General features: G+C 38.6%; 1 protein-coding gene across 1 annotated transcript in view; it reads left to right on the plus strand.

Annotated features, from left to right (window-relative positions):
- Window positions 1–24,295, plus strand: part of LOC135945840 (alpha-2C adrenergic receptor-like) — a 158,701-nt gene that overhangs the window by 130,656 nt on the left and 3,750 nt on the right. The window contains exon 2 of the mRNA XM_065493750.1: window positions 22,536–23,170. Coding sequence (XP_065349822.1) covers window positions 22,536–23,170 — 635 coding nt within the window. The remainder of the gene's footprint in view (window positions 1–22,535; window positions 23,171–24,295) is intronic.

A 24,295-nucleotide genomic window follows, 5' to 3' on the forward strand; every position in this document is an offset into this window, starting at 1 on the left:
AAAATTGCGCACAAAGTGAGAGAGAGGACTTTATCTATAGCCGTGCCATTTTATCTCCTCTTTTTCTGCTGGCAAACAAGGAAAAAATGCCCGACTTATTGTTGTCTGTTTGCTGCATTTTCCTTTTCTGTTCGCGCCCAAGTGGGTATGGCGTCCATTTAGAGCCGAAAGAGAGAGAGAGAGAGAGAGAGAGAGAGAGAGAGAGAGAGCACACGTGTGTATCTTGGCCCAACAAAGATTGTGTATAAAAACGAGCGCTCGTGTATTCATTTTACTCCTGGCTGAGCTGAGCGATGCCATTCAACAGGAAGAATGTGTACTCGCACGGCTTATTTGCTCAATTTGAATTTGCACAGACATCGTGCATGTTATTCAAACTAAAATGTCAACATTTTTGCGCACGTGCTCTCTCTCTCTCTCTCTCTCTCTCTCTCTCTCTCTCTCTCTCTCTCGTCACGTAAAAAGCGCATGCAATCTGCTACGAGGAGAAATGTTTTGAGCCGCTTCTTACGAGGTCGCAGCTCAAAGCCGTGTATGTGTGCATTTTTCTTTGCCAAACATCATTTTTTATGTTTGGGTCGGATTCAGTTCACCTACCTCATTCTTAGGGAATAACAAACTGTTTATGTACCCTAACGTAGAAATTTCGTGCTTCATGCATGAATAGCCACGTAACAACTTTTCCGTTGGAATGCAAATACCTTAAGTTGGCATTGAAATTTTTCACAGAATTGTTACAGCTATAGATTAAAGAATGAACATTGGTTTCTGAGTAGACTGCAGTGAATATAAAATACTCTCGAAAAAAAATGTAGTATCTCAACAATCTCAATCAAGGATTCGATTAAGCTGTTGAACAAGATTTTGGGCATATCAGGGTGCATCCTGAACACCCCAATGGCTTCCAAATTTCTTGGCTTGGTCGTTCCAATAGTGAGCAAACTTACAGATCAAGCCAAAATAGAGCCCACTCAGGCGTCATTATAGTGGTTATATTGAAATATCGATCCTTGAGGGCTGCCCTGACGCCAGGATTGGATTTTCTACCTTTTCTGATGGTCTTAGCTGACCTCAAGGGCGACCCCAACATATCACAAGTCTAAAAATTAACTGATCACGCAATTTTGATTTTCCCACTATTCCCCTGTACAAAAAAACACCTCTTTTTCAAACTTGATTGACCTGTATCAAAAAAATAAATACTTTTTCAACTGAAGATAAATACTTTGGGCAACAGATACTTAAACAAATTGAGAAGCCGTTTTCCGAGGTACCCAAAAAATAAATATTTAGTAATAAATCAATTAAATTTGAAAAATTCAAAAAGATTGATTTTTTTATAAATAGGCATCTTTTGGCACAATGTTTGATGTTCTAGCCTTATTAGAAGAACTTTCGATATTTCCAATTTTGTTAGCTTTGAGAGGCTTATTTCCCAGATTTCACGGTGCATGGATTTCTTGTAGAAGACGTTCACGCAATATATTTACTTAAAACTGTCTTCTTCTTCCTTGAACAATTTCTACATTAATTTAAATTCAGATGACGCAGATATTTTCAGCATAGTATAATTGCATATTTGATATTCCACCAGTTAGTTGTGCTCTCCGGCGGCTTAAACACTCAAAATGCATTTGGGGAAACAGGCGTTGTTTGTTTGGAAAGTGAGAGCAAGAGCTTTGAAGAGGAGTTTTCCCGGTGCGTGTCGCGTTGTGCAGCAGCCGGAACAGGATCTCCTGTAATTATACGTGTTCACACTTTGACAACAAGTTGTTTGCATAGCAGTGCGGATTTGGAAATCGCAGCAGAGTGTTTAGTGCGAAGAAGAGCCGGTCGAGTAGAGTCGAGCGAGGCTGGGCTTGCCTTCCTTGCTAATTGCATGCGGGCCTCTTCTCAAATCAGCCACGTGTTAAATTATTCGTCATGCACGCATGAGTCGAGTAGCGTGCCAGCCATGAAGAGTGAGCGCGAGTGGTGCGCCATTAATTAACGCGCAAGCGGCGCCCAAATATTTGCCTTCACCGCTTTCAAAAGTGCGATATATACGCAAATTTTAATGCTTTCCGTCCTTTTTGATTAATTGCTTTCATTTTGGATACCAATTAGTCCTCCGTCGGAGAGCTTTTTGCAATTATTGCCCGAGAGACGTGTGTTAACTATTAATTTAAGGATGATTATGACTGCTGCTGACGAAAATAACCCGTTCGGTAGCCAAAATTGGTATGATACCTAGTAAACTCAACGAAATATATACCAGAAATCAGTCTTTATTTTTGAAATTATTATGGACAAAATATTAATTTTAACGGGCTTTACATTGTGGAAGAATTTTAGACCTCAGTATCGCATCTAACCCGTGGAGCAGTTAAAAAAGGCGTGCTCTTGCCGATCTCAATCAAATCTACACCAAAGTTGATGTCCTAAAGGTCACCTATATTAATTTTGGTTTCTTATCCAATCCATATATTGGAAATGAGCTCAGAATCTTGGAATTTTGAAAATATGTTTAAAAGTTGTCCTATTACATGATTGAACTTGTCTTAAAACTTCAGATTGAAGTCATTTATATTTTTCGAGAAATTGCGCTTCAAAGCTAAAAAAACACGATTTATTTATTTTTTCTCTTTATAACAAATATTTTGCCAGCACACTGTTCGCCATTTATTCTGTCCAAAAACGTTATGTGATTTTATTTTATGTATCTACGACAAGGCAGAATAAATAAGAATATAATATTGTAAACTCCAAATATCGGGTTCAAACCATTAGAATTGCAAAGACTGCACTCTTTTAGACTCGTCATAACCTTCCCTGACCAGCTAAAGGGATTAAGGGAAGCCTATCTCCACCCCTTTCTTTCCCTTCTAGTGAGTAGTATGCTGGACACTCCAGTTCTCGTTAAATCACCGAAGTTAAGCAGCATGTGTGTAGTCAACAGATGGATGGGTGACCGCCTGGCTGCCGGCTGCATAGCTCTAGGCAAACTCGTTGCTTGCTGGTTTGCATTTTTCCAGCATGCGTGAATTGGCATCATAGGACGAAAAAATTCCTCGGTGCGGAGTGCGGAGGCAAGTGGCCCTTGAGTGGGCTGGGTCCCTGTGCGGCCTGGTGCGCCCATGTTATCCGTTCGCGGTGTTATTGAGACCCCGGCTTCATAATATGCTAGCACAGTGCGCACCCCTTCCCAGTCCTCGGACATGGACAACAAGAAAAAAATCCTCCACTTCTTGGATGGATTGTTTATTAATTGGACCTAATCAATTGCAACTGTCGGTAGTCCTTAATTACCAATTTTCGAATCACTCTATGCGCCCAACAAAAGCTGTTTTGTTAGTGATTCAAGCAGTCTAGCTGCCCCAAAGCCAATTTGAGCGTTACTAGAAAGGGATTAAGTGCGATAGTCTCTTGCTATTCATCTCGGACAACCCATGCATCAAAATCAATCACACTCGGGGTGACGGCCAAATACGCAGCGACGGTCGTGCAAATATAATAAATTTGCGCGCAAGTGCAGCCAGGGGGCCACCACTTTCATTAGAGAGACCAAGTGTGCGCGGATGATAAATCAAAATTATGGATGAGAGCCGGGACCGTTTTTGCCCAGTCCCGATCCATCACCTCAAACGCGACTTTGCCAATTATTAAGGATGCACATTTCTTGCCACCAAAAACCGTTGGTTTATTTAAAAAAAATCGTTGAAGAATAAAATTTTGACAAAAATTTGCGGGATTTAATTAAAAGTAAATAACTATTATAAAATCACTATATATAGACCTGTGATTTTTATCTGGAAATTTATAAATCAGTAGACAATACGGGTTAAGAATACTTTTGTAAAAATTTGATAGTCTTTTTACAGCTCAAATTCTTTTATGAAAATAAAAAGGTTTTTTTGCCCATCAGATTCACGATTTTTCCTTTTCCTGAGATTAATTTTGTTTATATTTAAGGCGAGTGTTGCAGAAAAAAAAATTAGATAGTGTTCTATGGTAAAATTTTTAAAATTTCGATAGTATTTTAGTAATTTACGGCTGAAAAAATCAGACTATTATTCAAAATATCTTGCGACTCTATGGAAAAAAGAACATAATTTTCTCAAGTTTTCAAAATTTCACTTTTGACCTAAATTAAAATAAAAACGTATTTCTCCATTCAGCTCAACAGGTTAAAATTAAAAGTTTTCGTAAAAAATTAAGCTTTCGTCGTTATGATAAATTTGGCTAGCTATGAATTAAAGATCACATGGAAAATTTTATCACGCTCATTAACAGTAATTAAAAATTGAAACATTCATATGTAAAAAGTTGAATAAAACGAAATATTAGCTAAAATAAATATTACTTCGATGATATGGAGTCCAAAAGTTAATTTCTGGTAAAGTTTGTGGGTTTTGGATAAAATATTTCGACGTAAATTTCTACAGGGCTTGAATTGCAGAAAATCCATTTCCTGCCCCCATTTGAATTCCCTTACTTACCAGAACCAAATTGAAATAAATACGTGCAACCCCACCAATTATACATATACACCAGCATCGATTTAGGTCGCTACTCACGAGACCCCACGCTTGCTGGGCCAAACTTGCAGAATCAATTTATGCATGCACGCTGAATATTTAAGCGCTTTCTCTCTCTCCGGCCTCTAGTCTCGGCGAGCGCGGCAGCTGTCGTCGAGCGTGGCGCAAAACTCTCTGGGAGCGAACTCGAGAGGGAGACGATGATGGATTCCTCACGCCTCCCCGCCCTCTTGCATAACAATCGATCTTGACACCTGGCCGGAGGGTGGCTCCCGAGGGTGCGGGTGCATTACGATTCCGCCCTAATAGCCACCGGAGCCTGCCGTCGGGCTACCATCTACCCTCTCAAAGATCATTGAAAACTCCATGAGGGGGTCGAATCCCAAAATGCAAAATACCATTTTAGAATAAATAATTAACACCTTAATTATGCTGAAGGTGAGGCAACTGTACTCGAGAATTAATTCAAATAATTTTACTCCAGCCTAACAGCTAAATAATGATTATGAGTAATAGAATATATGCTTAGAAAATCGGGATTACTATTTTATTACAGCTGTTTATTCTCATCTAGGTCACCAGTGCACTGTACATAAGCCAGAAAAATTTCAGTATATATATAGTGCTTTATTTTGCTAAAAAAATATCAAACTGAGCACAAAGGAAACGAAAGTATTTACTTTCTCCTCTCTATTGCATTTTCAAGATGAAAATATTGCTTCGTCAATTTTCAACACCTCTACCACCCTAAAATCTTGCCAAAAACCAGGATGGTGCTCAAAGAAAAATTAAAAATATTGCAAAACATCTGTTATAAATCTTCAGGACTAAATTAATATTGTTAGTTTTTTCGAAATTATATTATTATCAAGCAAATTTTGAGAGTGGAATTTATTGTTCTGAAAAATAGTTATCTGTGCAGAGTGTCAAGTTTAGAACGAATAAGATTAAATTAAGTTAATCAATTACTGCTGACTGAAACACAATATTTTTTAAACTTTTGTTAATTAATATTTTAGAGAAATTATGACGCTGCACGATGCTTTAGGAAATTGGTCTTTGAAGAATAAAGGTGGCATTTAAAACAATAAGTGCCATAAATTAGCATTTTACAAGCAAGGTAGGCGTAAAACGATTTTATACGCGCCAGACAGGCCAGCGACGCGGGTATAAAAAAGTTAAATTGCGCCGAGGCCAATGAAGGCCTCGGGCTATGTTGGTCTTAATTAAAAACACTGATGCTGCACCAACAGCTGACTGGCGCGGGAAAGGGCGAAGCTGTTAAAACTTTTTTTCCAGAATGCCCGGCCGGCCTGATGCCCCCGGTCGTTGGCGGCGCTATTAAAAAGGACGAGAAACTGCCGAAAGTGCGCACATGCAATAAATCTCGTCCGCTGTGTGTTACGCCGCGGGAGGCGTAAATTCCATGCCTCACTCACTCAGTGCTATTTTCTGAATCTTCTGTCGAGCAGGAAGAATTGCTGCTTCACGAAATCAATTAATCTCTCATGGCTACGGGCTGTTTCATCTTCGTTATAAAATTTTAATTATTGATCAAAGCGTCAAGTGTTTAATCCTAAGAAAGCCTCTCAGTTTTGTGGAAAATTTCCGTAATTGATAATATCATGAGTTCAAATGATACAAAAATATGAAACTTTGATCCAAAAGATGACTGTTTAAATTGTCTGCAATTTTTAATTAATATTTTTTTAAGTAACAAAAATACTAACTATTCTATTTTTGTTGAGACCCCATTTTTACCACCCTTAAAACATAAATTAAAATATAGAGATTTTTAAAATTAAATTATATTAATCCAAACATTCAAACAAGCAAAATTTACATCAGAAACCTTTTACTCCATTTTTAGTCTGAAGCTTTTGAGTTGAATTTAATATACCCAGACAATAAAGGGAAAAAGAGAATGAAATCCGAGTGAAAAGCGAATGTGGCGGATAGGAAATAGTCATCAGCGGTGCTGGGCAGTTGATTGGCACCGTTGATGAGGCCGACTGACAGCAGTTCCACGTTAGCGTTCGTATATCCGCTCGGAATCATAACAATGTGCGCCGCATCCAAGGTGGCAACAGCGGCACAAGGGTTCGGCAAGAGAGATTTCGCTGACGTCCGCACTGGCGGCAATAAAAGCTCAAATCTGCCGATTGCACCAAAACGAAGAAGAGCAGCAGAGACAGCTGGCGGAATTGCATTTGCTGCCGCTCCGCTGCCCACCGGCATTATTAAATTCCAGACTCGTTTTTATCGACTGATTCAGACCATTTTTTCTTGGTCCTTTCTTTCTTTCTTTTCTTTTCGTTTTGCCTGGCAATTTTCTAATATGATCAGATAGACTAGCACTTCAGGTTCACACAATTGTCCGTCCAGTTATTTCCAGATGAGCTGAACTTTCTTATTTTTGCAGAAACCAAAGAGGAATTAACGAATAAAAAAATAATCAAAAGTGAATAAAATATTCTAGATCGTTTTTTTGCTGCTAGATACATTTTCGGGCTTTGCATGAAAGACACGGGAAGCTAAATTTAAATTGGAAGAAGTGTTACGATACTTCAGAAATTTTATTAGAAGTCAATATCTGTTTACAACCAACAATTGTAGGTTATTCTATTCTTTCTTAGAAAAATCATTTAAAATGCGGAAGAAACCACCATAGATAGTGTTTTTGTCAACTGTCATGTCCACCCTTATATCAAACACACTGCTTGCACTTCTCCTCACGTGATTCTATTTTTTGGCACATTTTAACTGATTTTTGCATTAGCTTAAAAGTTAATGTCTCGTTTACATTTACACGTACAGATTCCATATTAAAAAAGATTTGCATGCATGCATATGTAATGTTTATTTCAATGAAACGTACTTTTCAGCAGCCATCGGTCGGATTTTAATTAGCCAAAGCTACAAACAATGCTTGCGCGTGTTCGCTGTTGTCAATTGCTACAATGAACAAACAATAATGCGCACTAGACAAGAACAGAACAACAAACAAGCCGGTACACAAAAAAAGATGAAATCCTGCGCGCACTTTATTGCCACACATGAAAATTTCACTGGAATGTTTAACGTAGAGAGAGGATATTCAAGCCAGGGTCACCCTACACCTCGCAAAATATCATGTTTTATCGTTAAGTTACCTCTAAAAAAATTGACTGTCATCTGTTGATCTGTGTGAGGATCATTAGAATGTTGATATTAAATAATTTGTTAAGTAGAGTAAAAAACTAATTCAGCCTTTCAGATCTTTTTCAACAGAAATTTTATGGGAAAAAAGCTCTAAGATATGGTTACACAGATATATTCTGAATAGGTCTTAATATCGTCTAAATGATGTTTAAAACTTTTAAATATTATAATCGTATTTGAATTAAAAAAAATCGGATTCTTAAAACGTAAAAATTATTACAGGGTTTTTTGATGAAATTTAGTCCATTGCAGGTTTCCACATTTTTTGCGAACAATATATTCCAAGTGAGTGTATTATATAATGTAACCTGTGATTTTTCACCATTTTAACAATAACAATATTTGAAATTGAACTAAATTTACAAATTTTAAATGAGAATGAGATTTAAAAATGAATAAATATCGGAAAGAATCCAATTTAAAAAACATATATGCAGGAATGATTTTGATCGTCCTTCTATCTGATAAAGAATGAAACCAGACTGTAGTCCTCACCAAGTTTTAATGTATATACTGGCAGCCCAATTCCTGAGGAACAAATCTATTATTTTATTATTTTCCATTATGAAACCAACCTCATATGTGAAATCTGCCTCTTAAAATTCTACTTTGAGCCACTATAATCACGGAAATCAGTTTGCACAGTCGTTTTGCGTTCAAATTCCATGAGTCAGAGACAGTTATTTCCAGCAGCAAGCTGAGAATATACTCACGTTAGATTTGGGTCGCATTCTTTGCGGACAAAGTTGGCGGCCCTTACGTGCAAAAGGCGACCGTTTTGCGAGCCAGTCGGTCGGTCGGTCGGCGGGTCGGGGCCTGCACCATTACACAAAACCGCACGGGACGCGCGGATTAATTTGTAGCCATTAGCCAGCCGGCACATTATTGTTTAACGCACACGAACACACAAACACACAAACAAAGCCGAGTTGCAGCGAAAAAGCCGTTTTCATTATGGTAATGCGACGAGACCGTAAATGGAACTGCTCCGCTCGCTCGCTCGCAGAGTGCAATTAATTGGGAAGTTGCGCTGCGGCTTTTTCGGCACCCGGCGAGACGCCCAGCTCTGCAAACCAAAGTGCCAAATTGAATTGCATCCGCCCCGAGTCCACGGAGATGCCTTTTGCCGCGATTTTGCAAAATTCAATTGGCAAACTTGCTGCAAAAGGATTATTAAGAGAGATGACGTTTTATTTTACAGTAAAATACAATACACACAACTCTGTATCATTTTGATTTCATAAATTAAAAAAAAATATTACATCGGGTTAGAAACTTAGTGCTTATAAACCAATGTTTGATCAGCTTAATTAGTAAAATTAATTACAGAGGCCCGTGCCGAATTGAAATTAATCAGCTTTGTTGACGAGTTGTTCAAAGGCAAATTGAATTGTCGGTGGAATTAATGGAGCTCGAAGTGAACGATATTTGCCGTGGGGTTTAGCGCGACGTCGAAAAATTGACGCTTGCGAATTGCTTGGCGTCGGCTGTGCAAAAGCCTCTTGAGGGAGTAAATCAATTTGGCGCGGAGACTTTTGTGCGGGCAAATTAATTTATTTGCGTCGGCTGAGGCGTGCGGCGTGCGTGCCGCATTTATTTTAATCGTCGGCGACACAGAGGACGACGCTATTTATCGCCTCTAGACACTGCGTAAATTGTCCGCCCCCGCCGACGACCAGGGACGACGAGGGAAACGCCGAAAGCTGCTGCTTAATCCGATTCGCGTGCACACCAGACCTGAGTGGATTAAATGACATAATTAATTTATTACTGAAACAGTAAGCTGCTGAAGAAAAAATAATCCCTCGTCCTGGGAGCAATTTTTCGCTGTCACCTCCGAGCAAAGTCCAAAGACAAACTCCTTTATTCCCCTACTGAAAAATTGGCTGTCAACTTACATAAACTTCCTTTTAATTCAATTTTTCTCAAATTTTGATTGGATAGTTGCATTTGAAATAATAAACATTTCAATTTTTTATGGGATGATAGTTCATTTCATTTTCTATAATTTATAGTTTGAATAATTTAAAATGCTCGGGTGTAGCAACATTTTCTATGCTGAATTGTTGCCTCAAGAAAAAAAAACTGACAGAATATAAATGTGCATAAATATCAACAAAACCTTACTATTCCATCTAAAAAATTTTAATTTTACTGAAGAACTGATAACAAAAATTAAGGTTGATGGAATCCATTTAAAATTAAATTTGCTAATGGGAAATATAATTACGCGCGCCACTTTTCCCGAATTTTTAGCCAATTTAGACTGTTTTTTGTAGCATAGTTTTAATAGATTAAAATTGAATTATTCGCTAGACCCATGACATGATGTTTGGAAGTTCTGACAAAAAATTCGACTCTCTAAAAGTCCAAGCCCTAACCATCTTAAAAAATAGCTGTACCAGGTGCAACAGTGAATGATGAAATTTTTCTCTATTGGAGCAGATATAATATTTTCTTTGATCTTGTTTTGTTGTGCATGGATAGTGCATGATGATAAGATTTGTCATGTTTTAATTTATATAACATAAAAACTTGTCACGCGCCTAGAAATGGGTGTGATTATTTTAATCAACAGGTTTAATTGCACAAAAGGTGAGCAATGGGTTCCTGTTTTTATAGAGCCAGTCAGCTAATCGAGGCGAAAACAATTAGAGCAGGGGAATGGAGGATGAAGCGGCATTAAAGCTATAATTACTTTGATCCGCATACATATTACACTTTCTGAGCGAACCAATAATTAGATTAAGCGCGCGCGCGTGTGTGTAACGCGATCGACGGAAAGGAATTTGCGCGTCGTGTCTCATGCGCCATCATTCAGTCATTTAGGCCGCGATTGGAGAAGAGCAAACTTGCTCGTGTGGCGAAGCAAATTATTTTCGAATCTGCCCGCCCGCCCGCCGCAGCTGAGAGCTGAGAGACGTGCAAACTTTTTACTCGTCTGCACCGCCGCTCAGCAAAAAGTTGCAAACTGTTTTTGCGCGCAGATTTTGCTCCTTTTTCATTAGGTATCGCGTGCAGGAAGTGAAGGGAAGGAAACGCTCGCTTTTTGCATCGAGCCTGCGAAAATTTATTACCTTAAATTAAAAAGTTCTGCTCTCTCAGCTCTCGCTCGGATTAATTCAATATAGCGTAATTCATTTTCGCGGCGCCGATTTTCCATTATGCGCTTAGTCGCTCTCTGCTCGAACGGAGCCGAAACTTTCCGGCTTTTAATTCAATTTTCCCTTTGCTCTGCCCACGTCCCAGCCAGATTCTCTTTAAATTGCTCATTTGTTGCGATTAATTGGCTGCAAAATATTTCTGGTTGGATTTAATGACTGTATTTCAACAATTGGAGCAATCAAAACTCAAAATTTAACAAATAAATTTGCCAGAAGCGACTTGCATTTAGGTATACTTTTTAAATAATGGCCAACCTCTCAAAAAAGCAGAATAAATAATGTTTAAAAGGGGTTTTCTTTCGTGTATTTATTAAAATTTAACTCATGTTCTGCAAGAACAAATCGAAAGGGTTGGTAATTTGGTGGGAAATTTGGGATATTTAAAATATTTTGTAAATATAGTACGCTAGACTTTTTACTTTTAAATTTGCAACAGGGGGTTGACAGGGGAAGGTAGGAGTGAGCATCCTCTAAACCATTTATTCGGTCACAAGAGGTCTCGAGATCTGTCGAGAATAATAAGTCGAATAAGTCGAATTCTGATGAGTAGAGCTCAAAATTTACAATAAAGCATAAATTAAAATAATAATTTTTATTTTAATTAGAATCTTTTCAAAACTCTACAATTTGTACAACGGTTTGCACGTGTCATGAAGCAAATCTATAAAATATCAAAACCTTTATTACGTTAAAAAAGCCATAATTAACAGCAATGAAAGTGTTCCCAACCGTAAAAAAATCATATATGCATGTAAGATTTTCATATTTGATTGAAATGTACACTTCTGTTACAGAGTGATTTATGGTTTAATTTTTCTAGTCGCCATACACATTTTGTCCTCCAACCCATCGTCAGTTAATTTTGAAATAAATAGTCGATGGATTTAATTAATTAACTGCATGATAAATTTCAGTGAACATGTTTTTTTATCAATTAATCCTGACTTATGTCAAATTTGTGCATGAATTTGACCTCAGAAAAAACCTCGTTTGTGTTCCGGCTAAAAAAGGCATTTTCGGAATTTCCGGGAAAGTAGCTAGGGGCCTTTCGCACCGGAACCCACGTCAATGCCAGCCACCGTGATTCACTTTGATTCAGACACGTTATTTGACATGCAAAACAAGGCCGTGGGCCAATCAGGGGCAGTCCAGGGCAGCCAGGAATCCAATTTGGCTGAGAGATTTGCCGGCCGGGTCCAGCGGCCGTAATTGAATATTCATTCATTTATTTATTAATGCTGTTTTCGCAGCGGCTAATGCCGTGTAAGGCCATAATCCCCGCAACACACTTGTGTTTGTTCTGCCGCAGGCAATTTGACCACCACCGTGCCTCCAATTTTTGGCTGAATTTGCCGCCACAGCCACTGAGCCTAAACCTATTAGAAGCTTGCTGAGGTTGTGCAAATGTGCATTCCGGTTAATTTTCGCAGCGGAAAGCTCCCGCACCCAAGCAGCTTTGCATGCTTTATTAGTCACTGACTTTGCACTTTGTAAAAGCATCCTTAGTGTTCAAATAGCTTCACGAGAAAGCCTTTCAGAGTTAAGCCATTTTTACTTGCAAAAAGCTGCAAGTTGACGTTTTAAGGATGAATGGCTCGTGTCTCAAGAACAAGTAAAGCAAAATTATTAGTTGTTTGACCTGGTAACAAGATTTTACATATTATATATATATATATATATATATATATATATATATATATATATATATATATATATATTGTATCTAAAATTAGTAATTATAGAGAGTCACATGCATTCTTTATTGTTTCTTTACATATCGACTAATGATATTCCAGGCACTCAATAAGCACCAATCACACGTTATTTTAAACAGTCTAATTCACGTGTAAGCCTGATAAACATTACAATTAGCGGAAAATGGTGTGCATAGAAAATGGGTGAAAATATTCTAAAACCAACTAAACTGTCAAAACACGTTCAAATGGAGCTCAAAATTGTCTGAAAATAAAGTCCGTTTATCGGAAAAATAGGTAAAACCCTTGCCAAAAAATTATTTCATGAACTGAATTTCTGTCACAAAACTAAAATTAAAAAAGTAAAAAACATATTGTATACATTATAGACCATATTAACATCGCTATTTTCAATGAAAAAAAAGCTTAATCTTGCATGTTGCTAAGCAAAATTTGCTGCAAACGCCTTTGCCAAGAAGACCATAATTCTGGGAAATTATGTTGCTAAAGCTACAAAATGCTCTTCATGAGCATTGTTCGGAAATCACAAAGAAGCAAACAAGCTGTGAAATTACATCAACATGTCACTCTCTTGGCACTGGATTCACGTCAAAATTTGAGACATGAGGTCTTGCATTTGCGTAGAAATTTGCTTGAGGTGTGCGATTGTTTAGCCAGGTGTCAGAGAGGAAGTAAGATTAAGTGCTCGACGATGAAAGGCTGCCTCAGGTCTAGGGTTGGGAATTTAAGATAATCATTATTTTTTATAATATGTGCGTCTGATTATCTTTGAATGGTGGAATTTTAAGGCTTTTCATGCCACACTTGAAACAATATCTAAATCACCTCAAAGGTAAAAATTTTATAAAAATTGTTTTCATTTCTGGAATAATAATTTTTTCCAATTGACCAGTTGCATAAACCCTTAGTTATTGAAGCCGCCAACAGATGGCGCAACCACAGACTTTCTTAAAAATTTTGTTTTGAGCGGTTTTAAGGCATTTCCGCTGCGATTTCAGACTCAATCTAGCTATGTTGCTCTTTTAAAATAATTTGCTAATTTTTGACGTGCTGAAAACCAAAATCGGTTCAGCCATTCGCCGTAGAAACGTTGGAAAATATTTTTTTATTTCAAAAAATAGTTTTTCACGATTCTACGGCGATTGGCTGAACCGATTTTGGTTTTCAGCACGTCAAAAATTAGAAAATTAATTGAAGAATGCACAGTAGCTAGATTGAGTCTGAAATCGCAGCGGAAGTGCCTTAAAATCGAAAGTCTACGGTAGCGCCATCTGTTAGCGGCTTCGAACACTTAGGGTTTATGCAACTGGTGAATTCTAATATATAATTTTTAGCTATTGGTTACCTATGCCATTCTTAAATTAGAAAAATTTGGTAAAGACTGATTGTTATTTGTTGAGAAAACTACCTAAATTTTGCATGCAAACCCTTTTTTCTGACAAACATTTTATTTTGGTGAGAAAATTGGCATGAAACTCTCTACGGTCTAAACAAAGCCCAAACCTAAAAATCCCAACCCAACTCATGTCTTATTCATGCGCTTTGCAAAAAGAGAGCCCTCCTTCCGTATGCCTGGCGCAGGCATACGGTGAAATCTCAATAGGCTCGGCTGAATTCATTAATCAGACAAATGCACGGGCACAACAAGTCCCGGAAGACACCTGAATGTGTGTGGAGTGTGGAGCAGACGCGTATTGTCTTTGTCACCGCAACTCCGTTTGCTTTTGCTAATAATATCGCTACGTCGACGCGTGGAATTATTTTGCATGCGCTCTGCGGCAACGCCATCCTTCAAAGAGACGCGCCTGATGAGTTTTACTCCGCTTTGTACAGATAAAGCAACAAAGGCGCTACTTTCAATCCTAGAATTGCAGATGAGAATTGTTTCACGCGTTTATTGCTGCTCTTCGTTTGAATTGTTCTCTGCGGCTGCGGGGGAAAAGTATGCAACCGGGCTGGTACAAGTGCTGAGCGCGTTGCATACATAACAATTGCAATGGTTACAATAAAATTCTTTTGAATGGACCATTTTCATAAATTTTGTGACTTTTGTTTTGAACAGACAGAAATTCATAATTTCAGGAGAGAAAAAACTGTTGAGATTGATTTGAATGTAGAGGTCTCAGCCAGACGTGCTGCACCGCACCAGCTGGCAATTTTCGGGTCACGTGGGCAGCCGCCAGCCGCCTGAATCTTGCTAAGTAAGCTACGCCAGTCGTGCCAGCCGCCGTCAAAAATTAAAAAGTGCAGGAGAGAAAAATATCTTCCTGCCCTTCAGGCCGCTAAGCACTATCAAACTTCACGTTTAAGATATAGTCAGCCACCCCCGCTGTGCGAAAAATTTGTCTAAGCCAATCCCGCTAGCCACCGCCTTAAATCTCGATGCTAACAATACGACCTCTACATAAATATTTAAGATAATGTGGAAAAAATTAATTTTGTTTGCATCGGCTGTTTTTTAAGATAGGATATAGAGAATCAGAACAATTGGAAGAACTTTATGATTGAATTGAACGTATAAAATTGAAATTCCGTTAAACATTATCATGGTTTTGTAGTGGTTCGAACGCATCGTTTATTTAGTTTGCATAATCATCTTTGTGAATATTGTATAAATCTGAACGAAAAGTATTTTCAACAGCAATTTTGATTCCGTCAAGAATTTTCAACAACTAGTTTTCAAAAAATTTGCTGGCTTCATGAGTTGGGATTCACCTGAATTTGGTTATTCACACTTAGTATGTATATCTATACTCCTTTTGGTTTTTCATGTTATTAAGCTAACATAAAAAGTAAACAAAATTGATATTTACGTTTAATGGATATTGTGAGAAAATTATTTGATAAAAATGTTTTCTCAAACGCCCTTTTTTCAATGGTGTTTTGTGATTGATGAACAGACTTTACTCGAGCCGCGGAGTTGTAAATTTGTGAAAATGTGATGTGATGGCGTGTTACAATATTCAAGTCTAAATCAACATAGTGAATTAGGGAAAACATTTTTTCTCTTTTTCATGAAATATTTTGCTTTTTTAAAACAAGCTGTAGACAGAAGCTGCAGCCCACCAATGAATCACCAGAGCGTAATCCGCAATGCATGTAAGCGTGAAATACGCAGGAAACAGTCGTCACGCGATCGTTGTTTGTTTTGTTCAACCGGCCGACTGATATCCAGCTTCCGAAACATTTGGCAATCGCTGTTTTGGAAATGATTTTCCCGGATTTTCCCCTTTGATGTTAGAGCAACACGATTTCATCAATTTTCCGCTGTGATTGAGCACATGAGAAATATTTGTTTCCATTTGATATCATATATTCGGTTAAATGATCATCATAATTTTATTCGGAATTCATAGCAGAGAGCTAGTTAATTATCATTTTGATTTGAACGTTTCTAGATTCGATCAACTTCGTATCAGGAAGTCATGAAATATGCTTTTCTGAGAAATTTACCATTACTGAATGTATTGATTCTTGGAGTGGATTGGTCGAGTATTTCTGCCTTTTAAAAAGATATGCGTGTTTTCAACTGAATAATTTTTTTAATGATGAGTTTATTTCTCATTTAATGGTAATAATTCTACTGATCTTCATTTGAATTGTTATCTGTGGCTGTGGGGAAAAGTATGCAACCGGGCTGGCAGAAGTGATTAGCGTATTGCATACTTGCATAGACAACAATAGCAATGGTTCATTCATTTGAATGGATAATTTTCATAAATTTTGTTCCTTTTGTTTTGAACAGACATATAATTATTGTAGGAGCAGAAGTCGGCTAGTGAAGCACGACAGTTAAATTCAGCTACTTAACTTTATTCATCAAAATCAACAGGCGGTCCTGAAATGCACTGTTTGAACTTAATCTTGAAATGTGGAGTTAATTTGAATCACATTTATTGATGTGTATTATTAATCGGGATGAAATCAGGTTTATCTATATTGTTACAATTTTCTGTACATTATTTTATCAATTAATCGACAAGGTATTTTTTTACTCAATTAGAATAATATTCATTTTTAAGAAAAATATCTATTTAGAATCTTTGTAAGTCCAGCCAATTCAGAAAAATTAGCAGCTGGAGCTTATATATACAGCTGCACAAGGCAGCACAATTAATACAGTCAAAGTTAATAAACGATCAAAGTTAATTTTTTATCAGCATATGAAAAAAAATTATTTTTAAACACTATTTTTGAGTGACAGCCGGAAGTACGCTCGCCAGTGTTAAAAACTGCAGCGCACAATGCACTCCCGTTTTCTAAGCCAGTTTCGCCAGCTTTTGGTTCGATTAAACGGCTCGCGGCGGCGGTGGGGGGCTTGGGGGCTGAGGGCGGGCGAAGAAATGTATTTTGCTTAACCCAATTAGACCAACTCGCGCTGCATTATTAACGTTGAGCAACCGCATCGCTCACGACTGTTGACGCGCGTATCTCGCGCCGCCACTCCGCCTGATTGTTTGTTGCCCGTGCAAATTAAGCAGCCTCCTATACCTAACTGAGTTGGAAAGGTGTGTGTGTGTGTGTGTCGGCAATCAGCCCCAGCCGCGCGCGCTTGATGAGCTTATAATTTGCAGGTCTCGCAACAATAAACACGCGGGTGCAGCTGCCGACTCGAGATTAGCTTCGCGCCTCTGCTGACCCCGTGGCTACTTTTTCCTCTTGCTTCTGCATGATTGCTTACATTAATTTCTCCTTAATTTGATTTCCTTTTTTAAAATTGTATATACATAAATGACTTGATGCGAAGAAAAATAAAAAAGCAAATATATTTTTTTAGTTTCCTTTTTATAAAAATTAAAAAAAATCTTCTCATTTAAATACGACAGACAAAACGTACCACTCGAAGCCCTCAGTTTGTCACGGGAAAACAACACGAGTCTAATGGCAGGTAGTTTTTGCAGTTCTGATGGTTAGATTCCGAAATTTCAAATTTAAAATGAACGCTTATGCAAAATATTTTGACCCAATTTACTAGTATTTACTGATTTCTGTGGTCTATATTCGTTTAGTTTGCGGTCCTTTGATCCGTGACATCTCGTTTGGTACTAATGATACATTATTTATTACAAGTGAGATTTATAAAAAAAATCTAGATTCATGTGACATGTTTCCCGTCCAATTTTTATACATCCGAACAGCGAGGTACCACTGATACGCGTCGTTTATACAAAATTCATATTTCACGTGACAACAAAGCGCTGTGTTGATTAATTGTGGAAGCCGGTGTCGACAGTTGGTTTTTTTTTATGCAAATCACACACATGATCGGCTAGCTCAGCGGATCGATTTCGTGTGTGCCGGTTCAATCGCACAGAATTTTATTCGCTGATTGGCGGCGCTTCGCCAATTTTCGACGCACGGAGGGTCGGGTTGAATGCAAATGTAACGCAATCAGAGGCTAGCGTCCGAATAATCAGGGTAACAACCGTCGACTGGCATAAAAAGTGGCCGAAAGTTGTGCAGCTGCGCGCAGTTTTCCAAGCCTTTTTTGCTCTCTCTTTCTTTCGATTTCACGCTCACTTACCTTTTGCTGCGCGTGCAGTTCAGCGAAAGAGGCCGGCATCTTTTATTCTCGTAAAATAAACGTTTGCTCTTGGTATAATTTCTACGAAACGCTCACATGTCGTCACGGTCACTGATTTCTCTGATGGAATTTGAGCGCGCCCAAGAGTCGTTTCAAACTCCAAGCGCATTCATTTGCATATTTATTTCATGCTCTCTCGTGTGGCAAAAAAAATGTAATGCTGAATGGCATGTCTGAAGTGTTCGCAAGATGCTTTTTTTACGTTCCAAATACCACTAACTAAATGTTTTAATAGTTAAAGAAAACTAGAGTATACTTTTTAGCCCTTGAAAAAGAAACTTTTAAAACCTTATGAATTTGTTTCGAAATCTTTTGTGTTTTATGTTGAATTCCTGTAAATTTTAAGAAACGACGTGTTTTCTATTTTGCTTAAAAACATGGATGCATGGAGTGGTGCCACTCAACTAGGGCGCATCCATTAGCTTGAATAAAAAAAATCGCTATTGAGGTCTTGCAATTGTAACACGATGCATTTGCTTCATAATTATTCCGGAGAGTCCCTTAACTGCCTGTAATGAGAGAAGGAAACCTCGCGGTGGTGCGTCAATGCAGGTTACTACCCATCTCACTGATCCAGTGGATATCGTCAGAATGATTCCGCTTCAAAGCACGGCTACTTGGAAATTAACAAGGCTGAAACTCGAACTTACTATGAGCATTATTAAGGCTACGATGCAAGCGATGAAAGCAGTGTCCCAGTTTGCTGAAATTGAATACTAGTTAAATTAATTAATGAAGTTCTAACCGTTAATAAACCATGTAAAAATGTTTGATTTAAAATCAAATGTTTAGTTAAATTCCAGACACTAAAAATTGAACAGATTGATCTGTAAAATCAAATTCTCCTTAGGAAGAATGAAAATATTGTGTCTTGAATATTAAGAAAAGGTATTGATTTAAGTGTTGTCAATAGTTTTTAAAAATTTTCTTTGCTCTGGTACACTTCTCGAAAAATAATTTGGCAAAATTGGCATTGACAGAAACTTTAATTTTCGTTTTTTCACTGACTTCATCTCATCAAATATTTGATATTAAAAAGCACTTTCACTGAAATTTTATCGGTTAAATTTTGTAGAGGAAAACTTAAACCTTTAATTTCTATTTATCAGAAAAAGTTTGCATAAATCAAGCTGCCCTAATTCTATTCTTTTGTTCTGCCAAGATCTGTAAGCAGACTAGCGGAATTTCCCCTTCCAAATGCAAGGAAATCAAGTAGTCAAAAAGACGTTTTGGACTTTAACGAATCGTTTCCCCGCGTAATTGCCTACTTTGGCCCGGTCAGACGTCCTGCTTAATCAAAAACTCGTATGAAAACAAACTGCGGGCAGGCCGCTAAAGGCACAAAAAAGGGGGAGTATATAAAGGAAGAAAAAGAGAAAGTTGTTGCTATAAATTTAAGCGGAGAGCGAGTTAAATGGCCCCTTAAAAGCCATAGGCTGGGTCGAGCCAAAATAATATATGGAGCGTCGGCGCGCGCAGATTTATTTATGTTTGCTCCTCTACAAAAAAAAGCAAGTCGACTCCTGAGCGTGTATGATAAATGCTGCATTTCAGAGATCGCGTTACGACTATTCAACAGTGTCTTTTGCTGCCTGATTTGGTCGCGATCCAACAACATAAAAAACTCGCACGCGATGTGATCCTACTGGCGTGCGTGCAAGCTCCGAGTCGCGCTTTTTCGCTTTCAGCTCGTTACCACTCACTTGATGCTGCAGTTTGTTTTGCATTTCGGGTTCACTATAGCGGTCTATTGACTTCCATTAGATTATTGCGTTATTTGTGAGACATTTTCCCTGAATTAACAAAATATGGGCATAAATCGAAATGTTATATTAACATAAATAAGTATAGCATATGAACGCAGTAATCGCAATAATATTAATTACAGAGCATACGTAATGCATAAAAGTTATGTAAATCAAAGTTTGAATAGTTTAAATAGCACTATTTAGTTAAAATGCACTGCGTTTGTGTTAAATCAATGATTTTTGCATTTCCGTAAACAAATTTCTCAGTTGGACGAAGGAGGTACATAGAAAAAGAGTGCAAATGCGAATGCGGCGGCCTAGATGACAAATCGATAAACAGGCAGTGTGTGTGCGGTGATATTGAGAGCCGGCTTGGCAAAAGCATCGCATATGGATGGACTCGCTCGCTCGCTTGGAGGGTCGCAATAAAAACGGGCTTTGCCGCCACGGCTCAGCGTTGATTCTGGATTGTTGAGCGAAAGAGAGAAAGCTCCGAAGGGAGGACGACCTTCACACTAAATTTGGCCAACGGACACTTTGACCCGCAGCGGATTCGTCTTGCCGATCAGATTTTCTGCGTTTCCGTAGCTGCTGCCGCGCTTGACTTTTGGAAATTGGAAAGGAAACACATTTTTGTTCCGGACAGTTTTCTCGGTGCACACGCAATCTGACTAAGCATAGCAAAGCCTAAAACCTCTTGATTCCAAAAAAACTAATTAAAATTTTTATGAATATGTATATTTAAACACTGTCTTCTTTTCCCCTAAAACAATAATTTCTATTTGAAAGATAACTGTTTACTTTTGAAGAAATACTGGATTTTTGTAGCATATATATGCTCACAAAAAAATATTAAATATGGAGGAACAATCTTTTTTTCGCAAATTTCATTTGTTTAGTAAATTGTAGGTGTATCATCCTCTTTTCTCGATATTTCCTAACATTCTACCTTTAAGGCTGAAGGATGACGAAATAAGCACCTATAAAAATGCACCAGATGATCAATGATCGTTTTATTTCCCTTCGCAATGCAGCATTGGACGGAAAGCGTTTCGGAGATTAGCTCCGCTTTCAAGCACTCAGGGACACACAACAAAGGCCGGCCCGGTTCGGCATTTACGGCTCCAATAAAAAGGCGGTGGCATTTATTACCGTGCGCCAGCATCCAGATGAATTTTGCTGCCGATGCCGTAACAGCGGAAATGACAAGAGGAGTGTATAAAACTTATCATTTTATCAATTCGCACGCTCTGGCAGCTCGACGCGGGGTTGGAAAAGAGTTTCTCGCCAAAGAGAGAGTGAGAATTGTTTGCGAGTGGTGTGTTCACGCTGCTTGCCTTTTCCACGCACGTATTATTTGTGTGCTCTGGCGCGGCAGCCGGTAGTTGGCGAGTAATTAAATAAATAACACACACTCACAGCTCTCGGCACCTTATCTTGGAAACAGCACGGAGCACTTTTACAGCCACTTGTAACGAGCAATAAACTCAGCTTCGTGATGGAAATAATTGGCTTGCACTCGCATTGGCGCGACAATCGGCCGAAATGGATCCGCTTATTGAAAGTCAGTCAGCGTGCTGATTGAGTTTCACTACGGATTCACTCGCGCTGCCGCCGCCGTTGATTACTAACTTCACCCCTGCCGAGCATATCAAAACGTTGCGGTAATCACCCCCATCGTTTTGTTGATTCGGGCAAGCCGATCGTGTTTTCCCTCGTGCCGAGACGTTGCTTGTCTACCTTGTGGTTGAAAAGAGATACATAAAATTCGCTACATATTCACGTGCCAACTCAACAGAGCTGGCTGTGGACAAAACTTTTAATCCAGTTAAATGAATGCAAAAAATATTTTAATGTTAATTTAGACTCTGAACGGACGCACCAATATTTCACGATAAATATGCGTACTTAATCTGCAAAAATCCGGCAAATCCTTGTTGTTATTGCATACATTGATCTCTATAAAGGACTCAGTTAAAGCCAAAAATGACTTAAGCAGCACTGCATTTTTTTTTTTGTTTTGGAAAAGTCGCTACATAAATAGCGTGATTTTATGGTGAGGACTCTCTCCCTACTTGAAATCCAATTTTTTATAAACTCTGCTCAGCACATGAGCGCATCGGGTTTAAATAACACCGCCGAGCAGGTAACATAAGGGGCCCGACTGCCAGCAGAGGAACTTAATTGGGCCTGATGTTGCCATCTCTTCGCCTGCCCGCATCGAGGTCTTTTATTGAAACGCCAGAAATTTTTTTGATTATCCAACCATTTTACCTAATCCTAAAAATTAATGTTGCATTGAATGCTTAAGCCATGGCTGATTTTAAAGCACTTTGTGCACTAAGTGGTTTAAAATCACTTTTAACTACGATTTCTTGTTCAGAATCTACAGGAACCAAAAAGTATCTAACAATCAGAAAATTATAAAAAATACTCTTCAATTGATGAATCGGAATCATTTCATAGTGTAAACCAGACTTTCAGAAAATAATATCCTTAAACTTCCAATTCAAATTATCGGATGAATGATGATGCATACACATTTCTTAAATATTAAAATTGAAAAAGGAAATAGTGAGTAACGGTGGTTTGTTTATTTGTTTCAGCTGAGCCAGGACATCGGCTACGTGCTTTACTCGGCTCTGGGCTCGTTCTACATCCCGAGCTGCATCATGGTGTTCGTCTACATCCGGATTTATTTCGCGGCGAAGGCGCGCGCGAGACGCGGCATCCGGAAGAGGCCGCCGAAGCAGGAGGAGAAGGCGAGCACGAGCTTCAGCACGGTGGCCAAGTTGATGCCGCTGGCGCACATCCACAGCCTGGCCGGCGAGGGCCCCTTCCCCGGGGGCCTGATGATCCCCGGCGCCGAGCACGGCTACAAAGCGACCCCACCGCCGCCTCGCATCGAGGAGGAGGCGGAGGCCGCCGGGCCCAGCGGCCAGCAGCCGGCTATCGCCACCGTCGAGCACCTGGCCGCCGCCTCCGGGGGCGGCCGCACCGCCTCCATCGCCATCCCGATCGTGACCTGCGACTTCGCCTCCGACGTCAGCATCAGCGACGCCGATCCTTCCATGCAGGAGAATGGCGCTGCCTACCTCGAGGCGCCGCACACTGCGGCCGCCGCCGCCACGGCCGGCGTCGCCTTCCACACCAAGCACCCCCTCGCCAGCGCCTTCCGCGACTCCAGCCTCTCCGTCAACGGTGACCTCAGACAGGCCGAAAGCCTCGAAATGTCCTCCAGGTAAAAATAAAAAAAAACATCCAGTCCGCCGTTTTATCCTTCACTCGTAAAGTTCTTGAAGGCCACCAGTCACAAAGACAAAAAAAATAGTTTGATATTATTTTGAGAAAAATTTAATTCAATTTTTTATTAAAAACTAAGACGTTAGTAATAACGATAGAATAATACGTGATGATTACAACTGTTAAAACCCTCGTCGCTTCTTCCAATCATCTAATTATTTCTTCTAGGAAAATTTGTTTTGCTGCCATGAAACCAAATTTGAGCTACAGAGGGTCCAAGACACGTGAAATGACATCATGTAAAAAGCAAGAAGATTTTAAACAATTTTTAATGTTAATCCCCCTCAGGGTCCCTTTTATTTTCAAGAGGTTATCCTCGTCTATTCAGAACTGTCAACACTTTTTAATCACATTCCCTTAAAGAATAGAATTACAGATTAACACAATTGAAATTTAAAAATTTATAGCAAGGTTTTTTGTAATAGAAAAAATTTGATAAAATGGAGAAACATTTTTGCCCAGGAAATATCAACTAAAATTAATTTCCTAACAAGCAAGCCGAATTTGTGCATTTTTCAGAAATTTAGCCCATTAATAAGGTTTTAAATGAAAATGATAAAATGTATGATTCAAAATGCTCATATTTTGTCTCATCGTCTATACATATTTGATGGTCCCATGACGAATTAAAACAAGGAAAAATTATTCCAGCATCTATTTAAATTCGCACATACTTTATGTCTGCATTTTTTACTTGATGTTATCTTTGAATAATGGAATTATTTGACAAAAAAATAATAATTGGCTGAATGAATTCCAAGAACTCTTTTATTTTTTTATAGCTCAGTGCATTGAAAAATTACTTTTGTTTGCTATACATACTTTGTTTGTGCAGTTTTTTGCTTACTGTTTTGCCTTTTCTTGCAATCTTTATTTTCTGCTTTTTAATAACGACAGTAAAATATTGTGTAACTGTTTTTAATTCAATTTTCAAGCCATATATTATAAGAAAATATATAAACTTACGAAACATTTAATGTTTTGAAAGGAATGGAACAGCAGCGGAACCAAAAATTTTGGTTGATGATTAACGTTTTGGCCGACACAGACGATTTTCGTGATT

Source organism: Cloeon dipterum, chromosome X (assembly GCF_949628265.1).
Source record: "Cloeon dipterum chromosome X, ieCloDipt1.1, whole genome shotgun sequence".
Lineage (NCBI taxonomy): Eukaryota > Metazoa > Arthropoda > Insecta > Ephemeroptera > Baetidae > Cloeon > Cloeon dipterum.